Genomic DNA, 13,912 nt, shown 5'->3' with positions numbered 1-13,912 from the left:
TTTTACACTATCTCAACTTTTAAAATATGAATTGTCAGTAATTTTTTTGTGTGTAATCAAGTTTATTTTTATAATCTTCATTCTACTATTTTCTACTGGGCAAAAGAGATATGGGTATGGATGTGGGTGTGAGTATGCATGTACAGGAAGAGTCTTCCCTAGGTTTCATAAAATAACTCTTACCAAAGCAGCAGATCATTTAGCTTTTCTTCATCCCATGGATATATTACTGAAAAATAATAACAAATAGAATTTGGATAGATTTTTATCCAACTTAAAGTATATAGGGAAATTTCCTATTTAAAAGAATTTTGTATTGAATTTTGTCTTCTATAGAGCTCTCTGTGTGTATTTCCTTTTAAAATATCTAGTATCCATTGGCAAATTTGAGTTTTCACATGTCAGTGGGTTTTCTTAAAATAGGACACAAATTACTGAGGAAGAATTGTACCTGTTTATTATAATTTTACCATTTTATAAGAGAGAATAAAGAGTTGTTTTGTTTTGTTTTTTAGGTAGAACAAAATCGTATAAAACTACTAAATGATAAAGCCGTTGCTACTTCACAGCTTCAGAAAAAACTTGGGCAGCTTCTTTACCTAACTAACTTGGAGAAGGTATTGTGTTTAAAAGATGCTACTTTTTCCCATGCTGTATATCAATAAACTTTAGTGACTCCTTCCATTTAATCTCTTAGTCCCATAATTAATGGTACAGGGTTTTCTTTAATCTTTTGTTTGTATTAATTATATTAGAATACTAGTTATGTCTATAGTAGCTACACAAATCACAACAGGTGAACCTATAGAAAATATAAGTTACACAGATTATATAAAGGATGTGCAGTCTAGAGTATAGAACAATGTAAACAGACTGTTGTTCAGAACCTTGAATAGTGAAAGTATTACAATATACCTCTGGGCAAAGGTTGCATTGCATAATCTGTATATACATATATGTGCAACATTAATGCGTACATAAATTTTTTTTCAATTTGTTATTTGGAGCTATTAAATATTTGGAAGGCTACTAAATCAGAAGATGTAATGATTAATTATTTAATGTAATTTAAAACACATTTTCTGAGTTGTGAGCAATGTATATATTGGACATTGATGAATAGTTTAATTTTATTGCAGGGATAAATGGCTGTTGGCAGTACCTTATCAGAAAGATAGATTTTTTGGATAGGATAAATGAAGGAAGGCAGTAGACTAGAGTTGGTACTGAAAACTCATACAAAAAAAAAAAAGAAAGAAAGAACACTCATACAAAATACAGTAAAGTGAATCAATAAATCCTAGTGCGGATAAAATGAAAAGTTGGACATTCATGTAAGTAAAATAACATGGTAGTTAAGAAGAAGATTTTGGGACCCAGTTCAGGTTTGGATCTTAACACCAGTATTTTCTACATATGAGACTTTTATTCAAGTTATTTACCTCTGTTTGCCTCATCTGTAAAATGAGAATAACAAGATTCTGTTGTAGGACTCTCTTCAGGACTGTATGAAATTAATATACATGAAATGCTAGAGCAGTTCCTCATTTATTAAGCACTTTCTAGGTCTTTACTATTAATATTATCGTATTGTTGCTGATATTACTATGATGACTGCTAGTATTATCCTGGCAGGAGAAAATGATTGGGGGAAAAATTTTTTAAGATTTATTTGAGAGGAAAAAAAAAAAAAAGATTTATTTGAGAGAGAGAGAGCATGAGTGAGTGTGGGAGAAGAGGGGGAGAGAGAATCTCAAGCCAACTCCAAACTGAGCACAGAGCCCTGCCACCTCACAGCCCTGAAGTGGTGACCTGAGCCAAAATCAATAATAGGACACTTAACTGACTGAGCCACCCAGGTACCCTAGATGGGGCAAACTTTTAAAAGTCAGTTTCACACAAAGTGCTAGCATTAGAGAAATAACATTTGGAAAAATTTCTTGATGTTCTTGAATGTGAGTTTTGAATATTAGTTTTCTATACTTTAAATGTGAAAGTCAAAACTAAGAGATAATTAATTGTTATAGGATATAAATTGATATCCATCCTGTATTTGTTGAATCGTTTTTAAAAAAATAAAAATTCTAAGGATATACTCTGCCTTGAAAATCCAATTCAGTTAATAATATAAGAAAAAACATTATGAAGGAAAAATCAAATTACCATTTCCTGCCAACAAGTAGGCAGAGATTTTTAAAACAACACTCCACAGTGGTAAAAGGACAGTGAAGGGATATTTTGTGTATTACCAATGGAAATATAAATTTATATAGCCCTTTCTTCAAAATACTTAACATGTATTAACAATTTTAGAGAATTCATATCCTTTAACACAGTAGTTCTTAGAACTTTTCCTGAATACTCTAAAGATACAGAAATTTGGGAAGTGAATTAAACGTAAAGATAGTTATTGCAGTGTTATTTATAATAGTAAAAACTAGAAGACCAAATGTCCAACGAAAAGTACTGTATTTCCATATAAAGTCATGGATTATTTACATATAAAGTCAATGAGGTTATGATATAAATATTGTAAATGGCGTTTTCAGAAAATAAATGAGATAAGAATGCTCATGTTAGAAAGTTGAGAGAAAAAATAAAATAAAATTATAAATGGAGTATAATCCCAATTTTATGTGACTATGTTTAATTAAATAAAAAATAATAAACTAAGCAAATTTTTCTATTTTCTGGCAATCACCAGATACAAAAGTAAGCGCCTATGATGTATAGGTATTATAATAGGAGTTTGAGACAGACTTGGTCCTTAGCCTCAAGCAACTTAATGTAATTTGATGTTGACAGATCATAGACACTAATCAAATTGTGATTTAATAAGTTGTTAGTGATTCAACCAACTTGGGAAATAAAATATAAATTAATTATTTAAAGCAGAATGGCATACATTCAAGAGTTCTGAGGAAATTTAAAGGTGAACATTTTATATTGTTGATCAAGTAACAAAAAACTGGTAAATTTCTAGTAAAATTTCAAAGCATAAGGGAGATCTCCAATAAATAAATATTGAATCACTGTGTTATATACCTGAAATTAATCTGTGATGTGTCAGTTAGATCTCAATTAAAAAAATGGGTTCTTCAGAAGAAATTTTCTGAATACTAAGCAACCACACAAGATCTTTGGGGACTGCTACTTCTCATATGAGAATAGCAGTGATGTCTGGCCATTACCTTATTAACATCTTATTTTTAAAGACAGTGGAGACTTGTGGAAGCAAAAAGGTTGAGGTGAAATGACATTCCAGGGAAGGAAGAGCTCTTTCTAGGTGAGCTGAGATTGCTGGCTATTGTCTTGCCTGAAAACATTTGCAGTATCTGGATACAGGCTGAGATTAAGGTCAGTGTTGCAGAGGGACTCAAATAGGAGAAAGAGAAATCAGAACTTTTGGTGGCCAGGTGAGTTAGTGTTACACTTTGGAACTTTGAGGAGCTTCAGATACACAACAAACTTCACTCATTTGCTGAATGATAAGGGTTACATGACAGCTGGGCCTGAACTAGAAATACAGTGAAATCTCAGTTTCACAGCACTTAGGAAATAGTTCCTCCCCAAGGGAGCAAGGGACCAACAATAAACACATAACAGGTCTTATCCTTGAGACATTTAAAACGTGGTGGCTTGATTTTGAACATACCTTACAGCCCATCCCCAAAACTAGCTCAGTTTTTTACTGAATTGAGATAATCAGCCACAAACGCATCAACCTAACTGCCTACTGAGGTAGGGGCAATCCTCTGTGGGGAAAAATAACATTTAATTTTGTCCGTGCAGTTTGTTATATAAATAAACTAGGAAGTGAGGCGTACAATAGGAAATTACAAGAAACATGAAAGGCAGGAAAATGTGACCAGTAATTAAAAGAGGAAAGACGGACAATCAAAGCAGATCTACACATAATCCCGATTGTGGACATAGCAGGAAAGGACTTAAATTATGATTTATACATGAAAGGGGAAATTCTGGACAGCATAGATAAAACGAACTAGAATGTATATACAGTAGAATCAGATGGACATTTTGGAAAGGCAAAATCCAATATCTGAAATTAAAAACTCATTGGATGGTGACTAGACCCAGAAGTAGGGAATTCAGGTAATTCAACCAAAAATATTGAGTTTGAAAAAATATAAATAAAAATAAAGAACAGGATATAGTGAAAAAGATGTGGGACACAGCCATATGATTGGCATACATGTCATTGAAGTTCCAGGAAAACAAGAACAGAGCAACCTGAATAGATAATGGCTGAGAGTTTCCCCAAACTGATGAAAGACAATAAAATAATGCCTTAAAGATTCAACAATCTCAATCCAAACAAAATAAAAATATTTTTTTAAAAAACACCTACAAATATCATAATCAAACTGTGAGAAACCAAAAATCATGAAAAAAAGTTTTAAGCAATTAGAATTGGGACAAAAAAGACATAATACTTTCAAAGGAGCACCATAAAACTGGTGACTCTACCTTCTCCTTGTTGACTACACAGAGAAACTGTTTGCTTTTAGCATTTTAAAGATGACATTCCACTGTTACCAGGTTTCAGTGGTTTTATGCTGTGCAACCAGGTAGCAGTGGAACAGCATCTTTAGAATGCTGTTTTGAAAAATGAAATTAAGATGTTTTTAGATAAACAAAAACTTAAAGAATTCCTTCCCAATAGATTCACTCTATAACAAATATTAAAGGAGGTTCTTTGAATCAAAGGGAAATTATCCCAGATTGAAAGATGGACGTTCAGGAAGGAGGAATGCAGGGCAAAAGAAAGCCTAAGTATACAGGTAAATAGAAAATACTGATTGTGCAAAGCAGCAGTGCCAATGTATAGGATATAAAACACAGAACTGAAATACCTAACACAGAGGAAGAAGGTAATAAGCCGATACAAGCTATCACAAGATTCTTTCCTATGTCAGCCAAATGGATAGAAAAAATCAGTAAAGATAGCTAACATTTGAACACTAAACAACCATGACCTAATCGACAAAGCAGCTACAAAATGCACTCTTTTTTTTAAAGATTTTATTTATTTACTCACGAGAGACACAGAGACAAAGACAGAGGGAGAAGCAGGCTCCCCAAAAGGAGCCTTATGTGGGACTCAATCCCAGATCCTGGGATCACGCCCTAAGACACTCAACTGCTGAGCCACCCAGGCATCCCAAAATATACTTTTCTTAACGGTACATGGAACATTTACGAAAATAGACCTTGTGCTGATTCAAAGAGCAACTCTTAAAATTTTTAAAGGATTGAAATTCTACAAGATTATGTTTCATGACAAAAGAGGAATTAAACTAGGAATGAATATGGAAAGATAGCCAGATGAATCTCCAAATATTCAGAAATCAACACACTCCTAAATAACTTGTGAGTTAATCACAATTAGAAAATGTCCTGAACTGAACAAATGACAATGTGCAGGTAAGATGCACTTAGAAGAAATTTATAACTTTAAATCAGCGATCTGCAAAGTACTATACATGGGCCAAATCCAGCTCACTACCTGTTTTGTATTTATAGTGAAGTTTTGTTGGACTCATTTCCTTACATATTGTTTATGGCTGCCTTCATGCTACAATGGCGGAGTTGAGTAGTTGCAACAGAAACCATATGGCCACAAAGCCTGTAGTATTTACAACTAGGCCCTTTATGGAAAAATAGTAATTCTTTTTTTAAAAAGAGATGTTGTAAATTATGAAAAATAGCTTACAAAAATGCTGCCTAATGCCCCATATTGTATGCATCCCCATGGATGATCTCCCATACTGACTAGGTTTTATCATATGACCTGGTTTTGGCCTGTGACATAAGCACAGAGATGTGAAAAGTACATGTACGTTGGAGTTTTCACAATCTTATTGCTCTTTGGAACTTTGAGTCTTTGTGAAGCAGCCCAGATTACCTTTCTTCAGGAGCAGAAATCTCAGCTTAGCCCTTTCTTCAGACCAGCTAGTCTCCCAGCTGCTAGACAACGACATGAGGCCATAATGGACCATCCAGCTCCTCAGGACTCAGTCCACACCCAGATCACTTAGGTGACCTGTAGAATCACGAGAAACTCATGTTTGTTTGAGCCACTAAGATTTTAGGTGGTTTCTTATCTGAAACAGAAATCAGTAATAGAAGAAAAAATTCAATTTAGAAAAAATCATTATGTTTTAGTTAATGGAATTGTTTTGAGACTATAGAGTTACTGAATCTATGCACAATTTACCTTTTTTTTTTTACTACTTAACAAAAGTCAAAAGATAATCAAAACCAATTTTTAAAAAATATTTGGTTGATGAAACCACAGACTTTAAACTTCAATGATCAATGAGTCTAATTTACTTTTCTTTATGTTTTCCTCAGTGTTAATACTAAAACCTGCCCATGACTTTGAGCTAAAAATTTTTGAAATAGTTTTAAAGAGATTTTGAAGAGAACTGTTATATTTCAATATAATTTCCAGGCAAAATAGGTCTCAAATCAGATATTTCTGCTCTCTAGTTATGTGCTTTGCCATAATGAGATTACAAAATGAGAAGAAACCCATATTAGTAAGGAGAAATGTAAATGAATGCTGCTTCTTCCCAAGTCTGTGATCACATGTCCGGTGGATGTACAGAATAAATATTGTCTATAGTATTTAAGGGGCCTTTATTTCAGAATTCCAAATTGTATTTTTTTAAATAATACATATACAAAATCTAGCTTAAAAGTAAAATTTTGAGAATTTTTCTGTTATAATTTGCCTTTTATTTTGCCTTAGTCACAAAAATTAGTAATATAGTAACTTTAATAAACTCTAATGACAGTTATTTCCATTTTTTATTTGTTCCTTGAATGTTATTTGTATATCCCAGGAATATTAAGTAATACATTAGTAAATCACCTTAATTATCAGGTTATTTAACTAGCAATTGCCAGCATTTACTTTTATATATGAGTTATAAAGTGCATATCAGATTTTAAAATGCAACTAATCTTTTTTAATTATTTTTTTGAACAGTCTCAAGATAAAACATCAGGAGGCATTAATCCAGAACCTTGTCCAATCTGTGCTCGGCAGCTGGGAAAACAGGTGAAATAATAATAAGTATCATATGTGTTTATAAGACGCTTTACACTTTTCAAAGGCATTTACCTACAATAGCTCACTTTTCCTCTCATGACAGTTTTTTTTTTTTTTTTTTTAAGATTTCTTTATTTGTTAATGAGAGACACAGAGAGAAAGAGAGGCAGAGACATAGGCAGAGGGAGAAGTAGGCTCCCTGCGAGGAGCCCGATGCAGGACTCTATCCCAGGCCCCGGGATCATGCCCTGAGCTGAGGACAGATGCTCAGCCGCTAAGCCACCTAGGCGTCCCTTATGACAATTTTATATACAAGGCAAAAATTACCTCTGTCTTAAAAATAGGGCCAAAGGTTAAATGACAAGCTGAGTACCACATATGTTTGAGCAGTGTCCCTCCTTAAGTAATAGGTGAAAAAAAAAAAAGTAATAGGTGAAAACATATTTCTAGAATAACCCCATATTTTTCATTAAAGGTGCATAGTTTTGCATATTGTTTCTAGTCACAAGATCAAGTCTAAATACATAAACCTGTTTATTAGTAATTATACGAAAATATAATAGAGCATACATTGATTTATTTAAGGTATTACAAAGGTATGGCAACATAGCTTTTACTTGGAATTATTAATATTTAATAGTATCAGGCTTTAACATACAAATAATATCTGTCCTAGGGGAATTTAGTTGTTATTTTTACAAGGCCATTATAATAAAGAATAAATACTTCTTTTTGAATATTGGCATACAAACTTCTTTTTTTTGTTGTTTAAGATTTTATTTATTTATGAGAGAGGGAGAGCATAAAGAGAGCATGCACACAAGCAGGGGCAAGGTGAGAAGAGGGCTACCACCCAGCAGGGAGCCCAATGTGGAACTTGATCCCAGGACCCTGGGATCATGACCTGAGCTGAAGGCAGACACTTAACTGAGCCACCCAGGTGCCCCAGTGTACAAATTTCTATAAACTTTGGCACCATATTCTCCTCAAAGAGATTCTTTTATCCTACCAACTGTGATTTTTATTTTATTTATTTATTTTTTTTTTATGATAGTCTCAGAATGAGAGAGAGGCAGATACATAGGCAGAGGGAGAAGCAGGCTCCATGTACCTGGAGCCCGATGTGGGACTCGATCCCGGGTCTCCAGGATCCCGCCCTGGGCCAAAGGTAGGCGCCAAACCACTGCGCCACCCAGGGATCCCTGATTTTGATTTTGAATCTCTACTTTGTATAAGTCAGTATATACAATATCAGAATATTAATTGCTCCTCAAAATTTGAAGTCTGTAAAAGTGTTCTTAGCTGTTTTTTTTTTTCTATGGAACCAAGAGTAGAGAGTTAAATGTATGAGCTCCACATTCTGACCAGTAGTAATCAGAAAGAAAATACCTTTTAGTTTCTACAATTTATGGAGACCATGAGATTTTAAATGATATTTTATTGATAATGAATTTTAAATGCATCAATATTACTTTTGAAACCAAGCAGAATAGTAATGTACAGATGCTAGTGATTTCTGAGAAAAGTCACTGGTAAAAATGTGATAAAAGTGATAAAAATGGAAAAGATCATGAGGTAAGCACTGTCTTTTTTACTTTTAGTTTCAGTGAATCTCATGCAACTGGATGAATTAGAAATTTTAATTTATGTCTTAAACATTTCCAGGTTTTAAAGTTCTTTCATGTATATTATTTCATTTAATTTTAGTATTCCCATACTATAGTATGACCCATATTTCCTTCAGTTAGGAGAACATACTGGATTACAACAAGAGTAACAATACTTTACTTTTTTAATTCTGTTCCTCACCACAGTCTGTAGGAACTCTAGATCCTTTAGCTTCCCAGTTCTCTTCTTCCCATCCTAATTTAGAGAAATCAGTCAGAGATAACTCATATACTGACTAACACCTTTAGAGACATTGCCACTTGTCTTCTTTTTGAGCTACTTCAGTCAGCTTCCAGTCACTTCTGAGGCCCTGACAGCAGGTGTCTGATTTCTCCTGAATTGCAGGTATAGATGGACTTGTCTTGTTCACCTTTTCCATTCTGAGCTCTCATGAGCCACAAAAGTTTTCTCAAATAGAGGAAGTGCCCCTCTGTTTCATTCTCACTGGCAGAAAAGGTACACAGGGTACAGAAAAATGATGCCGTGTTTATAAAAATGCCAGCAAGGGCCTCCTGGTGGCTCAGTTGGTTAAGCGACTGACTGACCCTTGGTATCAGCTCAGGTTGTGATCTCGGGGTCATGGAATTGAACTTAGTGCAGAATCTGCTTGGGACTCTGCCCCTCTCCCTCTCCGTCTGCCACTCCCCTCTGCGTGTGTACACATATGCTCTCTGTCTCTCTCAAATAAATAGATAAATCTTAAAAAAAAAAAAATTTGCTAGTGAAACAGCTCTTTAATTTTACTCCCAAGGACTGCCACAAGTCCTTGAGAGCAGATGTGCAGCTAGACAGCAGCATGAACCCTAAACAGCCCCTCCCCCTTCTCAAAAACTGTTTTCAAATCCAGTTCATATACCTTATTCTTCTCTTCCCTTAGTGTGAGTTCCCTTCTGAGGGGCTTTTTAGTTTATCCTGCAAAGTATCTCGTGTGGGCCCAGCTAATTAGCTTCTTTCCATGCATGTTCATACATGCCCAGATCTAGAAAAACACAGCTTAGTGCTTAGGAATCTAGTCACTCATAATACTTCAGTTTTTGTTGTTGTTTACCAGGTGAAAAAAGTTAAATAATTTACATAAGATGCCATAGCTTTTAGAACTGACACCTCACCTAAAACCAGTACTCCTCTATATCCCTCATTGCCAAAAGAGGGAGTCTCCATGGTATACTCCAAGAGTCAGAACTATTGTACTTTTCTTGAAGTAGAACAAAACAGAGTTTTCGAAAATGTCTTTTTATTAATTTATGTTTTAATGTATTCAGAACCACTTTTAAAATAAATCTGAGGTATCAGCCCATCTTACATTCTATCAATAAATACTGTAGCATGTGCAAATGTAAATCCACTCAATGAGTTATACAGAATATATTGAGGATATTATCTCCAAATTAATGTTGTTCTCAGTCCCTCTATTATATCTGCAGTTGCATGCTAAAAGAGTAATTTGCATTTTTCCTAAATCCTGAAATGAAAACAACAACTTCTTACAAAATAATGGTGGCTGACTGTTAATGCTCACAATTAGACTAAGTAGAACTAAAGACTATGAAAGCGTACTCTGGTTGAACTAAAGTAATTCAAAAGTAGTCAAAGTACAAGTAGTTAAAATAAGCTTAGCTTTTATGCCTTAGAATGTTAATGTCATAAAACATTTAGGAAGTGAAATTAGGATTTCCCTTCTCCTCCTTTTAACATATTTATAAATTAAAATGCATCTTTGATAGCATTTCCCTAAGATATGTTCTGTGTATTTTCTTTTTCAGTGGGCAGTACTGACCTGTGGACACTGTTTCTGTAATGAGTGCATTTCAATTATAATTGAACAGTACAGCGTGGGGTCTCACAGAAGTTCCATTAAGTGTGCCATCTGCCGCCAGACCACATCTCACAAAGAAATCTCATATGTCTTCACCTCAGAGAAAGCCAGCCAGGAAGAAGACATCCCTGTGAAGGTAAAGTAGGTTAAAAACATGCGGAAACATAGTCAGAGCAGTGTAAGAGAAATTGGCGTTTGGTAGTGAGAGCATCAAAATCAGAGCAAGGCTGGCACAGTAAGTATAGAAACCACTGTTTCTGTCTGTAAGAACACTGCCTGAAATCCTCAGCTTTACCATCTATACTGTCTGTGGGAGGAACACAAAAATGCTTTTTCAAACGTGGCTGGCCGTAGGTCCACTGTGGCAGAAAGTAACGTCTTAGAATTTCAGTTCCCCATCCATCATCTTTGATAGTATTTCTGTCCACTACAAATAGAGCTCTGGTTAAATTAGAGATTTACTTAAAGAGGGGTTCTTCCTCATTCTCTCATTTGCCCTAGATAGCAGGGAAAAGGAATGAGCCCAGCCTCATTCGAGGAAACAATAGAGTGCTTAGGAAGTTAATGTACTTAGGAGGTAGTGTACTTTTAAATGACATGATTTGGTATCTCATGGTATAGCCAAAACATGGCCTTATTTTCCTAATTTTTTCCTGTGCTTCATTCAGAATTCTAAGAAAATTACTAGAAATCCATGGCAACCTGGGTGTCTCAGTGGTTTACTCCAGGGCATGATCCTGGAGACCTGGGATCAAGTCCCACCCACATCGGGCTCCCTGCATGGAGCCTGCTTCTCCCTCTGCCTGTGTCTCTTTCTCTGTGTCTCTCATGAATAAATAAATAAAATCTTTAAAAAAATTTTTTTTGAAATCCAAACAGGATCTCTAATTGGACTTTCTATCTAAGGGGCATTTATGTAATGAAAAACTTTCTCAAGACTTTTTTGTTCTTTGCCTACCTTAAACATGCTTTTTTTTTCTTCCTAACCAAATTTATTTTATTTTATTTTATTTATTTATGATAGTCACACAGAGAGAGAGAGAGAGAGACAGAGAGACAGAGACACAGGCAGAGGGAGAAGCAGGCTCCATGCACCGGGAGCCCGATGTCGGATTCGATCCTGGGTCTCCAGGATCGCACCCTGGCCAAAGGCAGGCGCCAAACCGCTGTGCCACCCAGGGATTCCCCTAACCAAATTTAAATTTTTTTTTTAATTTTTATTTATTTATGATAGTCACAGAGAGAGAGAGAGAGAGAGGCAGAGACATAGGCAGAGGGAGAAGCAGGCTCCATGCACCGGGAGCCTGATGTGGGATTCGATCCCGGGTCTCCAGGATCGCGCCCTGGGCCAAAGGCAAGCGCCAAAGCACTGCGCCACCCAGGGATCCCACCCCTAACCAAATTTAGACAAAGAACAAATCAATATATGATTGTAGTAGGAAATATAGGCCTGAGAATTAAAAATCCTTTATTTTTAAAGATTGTATTTTTTGAAGAAAATGAACTGCAATTTGAAACTCTCAAGAGTTAGGGCTCCCCCTCCTGACAAAAGTGTGGTTTAATTAAAGTATGTGTAATTGCTGTTTATTCCTACCATTTTTTGAGTAAAACCTGAAGGTATCAATGATATTACTCTCTAGTGTGTTGAGATAACCAGAATCCCAAAGTTGGAATGAATTTCACTCATTTATTCATTCATTCATTCCATACCTATTTATTGGACACATAGTGTGTGCCAGGCAGTGTGCTGGGCCTCACAAACACAGCATACACTCCTGAATAAAACAGATACGATCACTGTCCTTGTGGATTTTACAGCTTGGTAATGGGGGGGTAGGTGGGGGACAGAATTTGAGTTGGAGTAGGAGCACAGACAATACACAAATAATTCACATATAATTGTGATAAGCCCTACAAAAGAAAATCAGACCTGGCTTCTCTGAGGGAATGACAGTTAAGTAGATGTCTAAAGGATGAATGAATTAACCAGGCTGGGAAGAAGAGAAAAATGGTCCTGTGTGGAGGAGCCTGCCAGACAGAAACAAACAAAAAACAATACATAGAAGTACCTGAGACAAGAAGTCACACAGTGGAATTTAGTGGCTCCAGTGTAGAAGGCACAAAGGACAAGTGAATGAAATGAGTCTGGAAACCACAGAGAGACCAGATGCTGAAGGGCCACTGAAGATTGAAGAATTTTCTTTCCATATAAACAGAAAGGCATTACATGTTATATGCAGAGAAGTACCATGATCAGATTTGAATCTTTAAAAGGTCCCTTTTGTGCAGTGTGGCAATTAGATTAGTAGGAGTAGAAAAAAATAGAAAAACTTGGGAGAGACCAGATCAGGAGGCTACAGCAATAGTGATGGTGGCTTTGATGAGGTCAGGGGTAGTGGAGATAGAAAAAAATGGATATAGTCATGAGATACTTGAAGTAAAGTTGATTAGTAAGATAGAATGCTGGAGGGATTGATAGAGATTTAGTAGGGGACCCTCTGGGTTCTGATGTGAAAAATCAGTTGGATAATGGTACAGTTACTGATAGAAGGTATTTGGAAGAGGAGTGCATTTGTGTTTGAAATCTCTAAAACATCCAAGTAGAACTGTATAGCAGAGTATTGCTATGTGGAACAAGAGATAGAAAATTCAGAGTTACTGGCATAATGATGTATGAAGCCATGAGAGAGCAAGTAGAGATCTCACTGAAGTCAAATAAGGAGAGATTGGGTTACTGAGCAAATAAGCTATAAGAGTAAGTGTCCTTGTCAGAGGCTGGGCTCTCTTATCCTTTCAGAAAGGACAGGTATTCAGTATTCCAGATGTGACTGCAGAAGCAAGTGACCCAAGTGAGGTGGAAGAAATAATGTGATAGAAGATGAAGTGGTAAGACTTAAATGTTGAAGGAGTTGTTCAAGTGGACAATGTATCATATCTAGAGTTGAGGTATAGAGTTAGTCACCAAGATTATTCCATGAATGAAAGGTAGTGTTCAAAAAATAAAATAAATTAAATTAAAAATAAATTTAAAAAAAAGAAAGGTAGTGTTCAGTAAATGATGACAGCAACAGGTAGAGTTAGGGAAAAACCGGGTTTCATGAAGCCCAAAAGAATGGAAATTTTTACAAAAATGAGGAATAATTATCTGAAATCTGCATGAGGGACCAGAGGATACCCATACTCATAATGCAAGGAATAGGAAAGAGTGAATTCCTCCATCCAGAGGCCTGCTGAGAAAGTGGTGTGCTCAAAGGACAGCCAGGTTCTAATTAAAGCAAGAAAATAGAACACAATGTTTCCACCAAAGGTTAAAAGTGTAAAAAAGTTTGTTAACCATAAAGCACTAGTTC

At 35.5% G+C, this 13,912-nt stretch overlaps 1 protein-coding gene across 2 annotated transcripts in view; it reads left to right on the top strand.

Annotated features, from left to right (window-relative positions):
* Window positions 1-13,912, top strand: part of SHPRH (SNF2 histone linker PHD RING helicase) — a 92,517-nt gene that overhangs the window by 54,927 nt on the left and 23,678 nt on the right. For both annotated transcript variants that reach the window (XM_041744076.1, XM_041744077.1), the window contains exons 23-25: window positions 516-617; window positions 7,016-7,087; window positions 10,510-10,698. In XM_041744076.1, the coding sequence (XP_041600010.1) occupies window positions 516-617; window positions 7,016-7,087; window positions 10,510-10,698 (363 nt within the window). The remainder of the gene's footprint in view (window positions 1-515; window positions 618-7,015; window positions 7,088-10,509; window positions 10,699-13,912) is intronic.

The sequence above is a fragment of the Vulpes lagopus genome, chromosome 2 (assembly GCF_018345385.1).
Source record: "Vulpes lagopus strain Blue_001 chromosome 2, ASM1834538v1, whole genome shotgun sequence".
Taxonomy (NCBI): domain Eukaryota; kingdom Metazoa; phylum Chordata; class Mammalia; order Carnivora; family Canidae; genus Vulpes; species Vulpes lagopus.
This window is presented reverse-complemented; position numbering and strand designations above follow the sequence as displayed.